Raw genomic sequence first — 5,358 nt, 5'->3', positions numbered from 1 at the left:
TTTGAGACAGAGTCTTTCTTAGTCACCCTCAGTAGCTGTCCTGGTGTCATAGCTCACAGCAACCTCTAACTCTTGGGTTCAAGCAATTCTCTTGCCTCAGCCTCCTGAGTAGCTAGGACTACAGGCACCTGTCACAATGCCCAGCTATTTTTAGAGACAAGATCTCTTTCTGGCTCAGGCTGATCTCCAACCTGTGAGCTCTGGTGATCCACCTGCCTCAGTCTCCCTGAGTACTAGGAATACAGGCTGAGGCACTGTGCCCTGCCCTGGAGCTGAGTCTTTGTTTTTGTTTTGTTTTGTTTTGTAGAGATAGAGTTTCACTTTGTTGCCCTTGGTAGAGTGCTGTGGCGTCACACAGCTCACAGCAACCTCCAACTCCTGGGCTTAAGCAATTCTCCTGCCTCAGCCTCCCGAGCAGCTAGGACTGCAGGTGCCTGCCACTATGCCCGGCTATTTTTTTTTTGGCTGCAGTTCGGCCTCAGCCGGGTTTGAGCTCGCCACTCTCGGTATATGGGGCCGGCACCCTACTCACTGAGCCACAGGCACCGCTCCCTGGAGCTGAGTCTTGAAGGATGATCAGGAGTTCCCCGGTGAAGAAGAGAGGGCATTTCAAGTGGCAGGGGAGCCAGTTCACAAGCAGGGATATTAGAGCTTATCTCTTTGGCTTGAACTGTAAAATCCTAAAGGTAGAATTAAGTGGGACTTAAATTGAGTTTCTGAGTAGTATTATTTGTTGGTAACACCTAAATTTGTTTTGAACTTTTTTCAACCCTGTTTTCTAGGAACTCGAATCATTTATGATCGAAAGTTTCTATTGGATCGTCGCAATTCTCCCATGGCTCAGACCCCGCCCTGCCATCTGCCCAATATCCCAGGAGTCACTAGTCCTGGCACCTTAATTGAAGACTCCAAAGTAGAAGTAAACAATTTGAACAACTTGAACAATCATGACAGGAAGCACGCAGTTGGTAAGAGACAGTTCTAAGGAGCAGGAGGGTGGTTCTAGGAATTTGAATGTCTGTTAAAAAAAATGTTGATGTTTCAGTTATAACTATGTTTACGTTCTATATCTCTATAAGATTCTCCTCCTCCCCCAAAGGCTTATTGAAATGCCGTGGAAACCCTGAGGTTTTTTTGAGACCTCAAGCTGTTTCCCTGGGTAGAGGATTATGGCATTATAGCTCACAGCAACCTCCAACTCCTGGGCTTAGGTAATTCTTTTGCCTTAGCCTCCTGCCCAGCTATTTTTTTGTTGCAATTTGGCCAGGGCCGGGCTTGAACCCACCACCCTTGGTATATAGGGCCAGCACACTACCCACTGAGCCACAGGCATTGCCCCAGTATTCTGCTTTATCAAATTCAAAATGCGTGTTTAATGGGGAAGGACCAGGGCCCTTCAGAGCAGGGCCAAAATTGAAAGCTTCCAGAAGAATGTGCTTACCTGATAGTTGGCAAAGAGCACCCCAGGAGGTGCTATTTGGTTGACCCTCGGATGAAAGGACACTTGGAAAGGTTTCACTTGTATTCTCGTCCCCTAAAACTTCCTTATAGTGATGGGATTGCCATTCTTCTTTTACAGATTAAGACTACCAGCAAAGCAGATTAATTAGTGTTTTTGTTTGTTTGTGTTTTGGTTTGAGACCGTCTCACTTTGTCACCATCAGTAGAGTTCCATGGCGTCACAGCTTACAGCAACCTCAAACTCCTGGGCTTAAGCAATTCTCTTGCTTCAGCCTCCCAAGTAGCTGGGACTACAAATACCCACCCCAACACCCAGCAATTGTTTTAGGGATGAAGCTAAAAAAAACTCACTCTGAGGGGCGGTGCCTGTGGCTCAGTGATTAGGGCGCCCACCCCATATACCAAAGGTGGTGGGCTGGAGCCTGGCCCCGGTCAAACTGCAACAACAAAAACAAAAAAAAAAATCTCACTCTGGCTTAGGCTGGTCTCAAACTCCTGAGCTTAGGCAGTCCATCTGCCTTGACCTCCCAGAGTATTAGGAATGCAGGTGAGAGCCACTGTGCCTGGCCTAGAATAATTGTTTTAAGGCAGCAGAAAATGGGATAGTTTGGATTATTTTTTGAACCTCATAAAAGGAAATGACAATGAAAACTTTTGCCTTTTGTGTGTGTGCGCTAAATTTTTCATTTTATTTGTCCTAACTAGGGGATGATGCTCAGTTTGAGATGGACATCTGACTCCTGCAAAGATTAGAAGAAAAGCAGCAACCCTGATACTTGCGTGTACCTGATCTGGCCAATAGGATCAACAAAGAAAAGAAGCAGCAGCACCAGCAGTCCCTATTGCAGTCTTCACCTCCCCCTCCCTCGGGTGCCAAATGATGGGAAGATGGGTGTCATCTGACCATTCTTCTCCCTGTTTCCTGTTCCCATTCCCAATTAGACAGATTAGATTGAAGGCCTTTGGTGTATTTCTGTAGAGCTAAGCAGCCCATAGAGGAAAATGTTCCACTCTGGCTTCCTTGGTCATTTTTTATTGAGAACCAACCCCCTCAAATTTATCCCCTATTAAGTATCAACCTACTAACCACTGCCTGGCTGGTAGGGATACAGAGGTTTGATAGGTTCATCATTGTTCATGTTCTTTACCCTCTGTCTCTTTTCCTTGTATCCTACCTGTGGTTCAATGCTGCAAGAGCCTGGGTTTGGGGTCTTTAAAATCATCAGGGAGAATGATAAAAAGAGAACTTTCCCTTTCACCTTGAGGTGTTTGTCCTTAGGGACAGCAATTTGTGCACCTCTCAAAACTTAGCTTGTGACACTGTTTTAAGGTTCATTTCCCTTTGCTTGATCTGAGAGCTCCTGATGTAGAGGGTTTAAAAGTAAAGGAGTAGAAGACATTTCTCATCTTCTTATTTCTTTACTTTAAACCCTCTGCATCAGAAGGGAGCCCTTGGTAAAACTTTGCTCAAATGTTGTTCCTCCCTGCTTACATCTTGTTGCTGGCAGAGTCTATTGTACCTTGAGATAATAAATAATCAGGTGATTTTGTCTGCTCCCAAAGCAGGTGCATACCACATAATAGAGGCACTTTGGCCTCCACTTGGTGCATTAGGCCTGATCGTAGTATTCTGCCAGACAATCCTAAGAATGACCCCTGAATAGTGTTGACCCATTTGAGTACCCAGTCTCAGTAGTCATTGTTTTTTAAGTCCAATACACATTGTGATGTTTGTTCTTGGTTTGCAGTTTCTTATGTTTTAAACTTAAAGTTGATTTTCAGAATGTTCCTAAAAGTAACACCATTTTTTTCCTTTGTGGATCTGCTTTGTTTGGCTGCTGGGTTAGATAAGCATGGGCTTTAAAATGTGTTCCTCCCAGTTCTCTTGCCTTTCCCGTTCTTCCTCCCTTCCTCTCTTCCTCTCTCTCCTTCCTTTACTTTCTTTTTCTCTGCCAGGCCATTTTTCAAATTTACTCAAAGATACCTCAAGTATTGGTATCTGATAATATCTATCACTCCTCTTATCTGAGGAGTGATCTTTTATTTTTAAGATGACTACAGACCTATTTTTAGATATGTTTTCAGTACAATTTTGAACAGCAACTTTTTAATTAAACATCTTCCAGTGTTAGGAAGGTGAGAAATGTCCACAGGCAAGTCTGCTGTTCTGTGTCACCATCCTTTGTCTCCCTGAATCCCTTAGGAGCGCTCTCCTTCCTCTCTAGTTTTGGGTGTGCATGTTGGAGTTTTTAGTGGGTGGTTTGTAAAGCTGGACCATTCTGCCTTGCTGTGGGTGTTCACGAAAGCCTCATTCTTTTCCCTTACCCCTTTGCTTTTGCATTCCTTCTCTTCCCCACTTCTCCTAGGACTATTGACTGGCACAATAATCTCAGGAGAGTAACCCCCCCCCCATAGAAAGACTAGAGCATCCATTCCCTCATGGAAAGATAAAGTAGCTCCTAGTGTCTTGGGAATTTCTGGTTGGGTTTGGTGCCCTGAACCCTCTTCTTAAGAAATAAGATCCCAGAGTGAGAGTAACAGGCCAACTGGCTAAGAAAGAAAGCTATTTGTTTTTCTTTTGAACTATGGAAAGACCCTGTTTGTGAATACATTTAGAAAGGAGAGGGAGGATGTCTGCAGAACTTTGTTCTGGTTTTTTTGCTACAAAATGTGAATAATTCAAAGAGTAAAAACCTTTTGTGATGGTTGATGTCTCAGGAATAAGCTGGATCTCCAGTGTTTTGGGGATACCCTTGAGTCTGAAAAATTGATAATCAGAAAAGTATTTTTTTGTTTGTTGGTTTACTGTAACCCTATTCTGATATTAAACTCCAAATTTCGCCTCACATACTCTTGGACAAACTTAAGTTGTTCTGTAATTTGCATAAAAACTTGCTCAGGACCTCTTTGTACCTTGGGGAGCTTGATTTGAGGATGAAGCTTTTCATTTTTCATACACTGGCCTTGGCATCCTATGGACTATGGCTCCGATTAGCAGCTAGTTTAGTCTATCAGTGAGCAGAAGAGTATTTTAATTTTTATTATTATATATGGAAATTCAGCTTCCTTACTGAACGGTGGGGAGTAGATTTAAATACACGAAATCCTGAGTAGTATTAAGATGCCATTTTCCCCTTTTCTTGCTGTCTTGGGGCCAGGAACATCTGTGTGTCGCCTTCTAATGAGAGGACATGTTTTTAGTATTTCTTAGGAATGTCAGCTATATAATACAGCTTATTCTTCTTTGCAAGGACTTCCTTACTGCATGGTGCAATTTTTTCCTTTAGTCCACCACTGTTAGACTTTGACCTCCATAAATCAGCATTTTAAGTTTTTTATAGAGATAAAACTGGGGGCTGGAGTGCAGTGGTGTGACCATAGCTCATTGAAACTTTGCACTTGGGCTCAAGGAATCCTTTGCCTAAGCCTCCTTAGTAGCAATGAGTACAGGTGTATGTCATCATGTCTGGCTAATTTTTCCCCCTATTTTTTGTAGGCAGGGTCTTGCTAGGTTGCCCAGGCTAGTTTCAAACTCCTGGGCTCCAAGCAATCCTCCTGCCTCAGCCTCCCAAAGTGCTGAAATTATAGGCATGAGTCACTGTACTTGGCCCAATCAGAATTTTAAGAATAATTTCACATGGCATGAGATAAATTTTTAGCAAATGATACCTTGTGTCATGCCTCACAGAATTGTTTTTAGAGCAAGCTAGAGTCCAGGGGGGTTTACCTCTGGATATTTAAAAGGAACCTCACAGATGAAGCCCTAAGTGAATAATACATCCTAGCTTCTTTTAGGAGGGAAGGGACACCTTTAGGTTACCTCTTGAAGGAGATGGTTCTTAAAATCTTAGTGACCATTTTCTTTTTATAAGGAAACCAAGTTTCTTTTTTTTTTTT

General features: G+C 43.1%; 1 protein-coding gene across 1 annotated transcript in view; it reads left to right on the top strand.

Moving 5' to 3' along the window:
• The window catches only part of EIF4EBP2 (eukaryotic translation initiation factor 4E binding protein 2), a 30,305-nt gene extending 26,004 nt beyond the window's left edge, over positions 1-4,301 (top strand). The window contains exons 2-3 of the mRNA XM_003783592.3: positions 783-968; positions 2,167-4,301. Coding sequence (XP_003783640.1) covers positions 783-968; positions 2,167-2,198 — 218 coding nt within the window. The 3' untranslated portion in view covers positions 2,199-4,301. The remainder of the gene's footprint in view (positions 1-782; positions 969-2,166) is intronic.
• Positions 4,302-5,358: the final 1,057 nt, after the last annotated feature.

This window comes from Otolemur garnettii, unplaced genomic scaffold (assembly GCF_000181295.1).
Source record: "Otolemur garnettii isolate 467f Iridium unplaced genomic scaffold, OtoGar3 scaffold00008, whole genome shotgun sequence".
In the NCBI taxonomy this organism is placed as follows: Eukaryota; Metazoa; Chordata; class Mammalia; order Primates; family Galagidae; genus Otolemur; species Otolemur garnettii.
The sequence above is the reverse complement of the archived record's forward strand: the minus strand, read 5'-3'. Positions and strand labels throughout refer to the sequence as shown.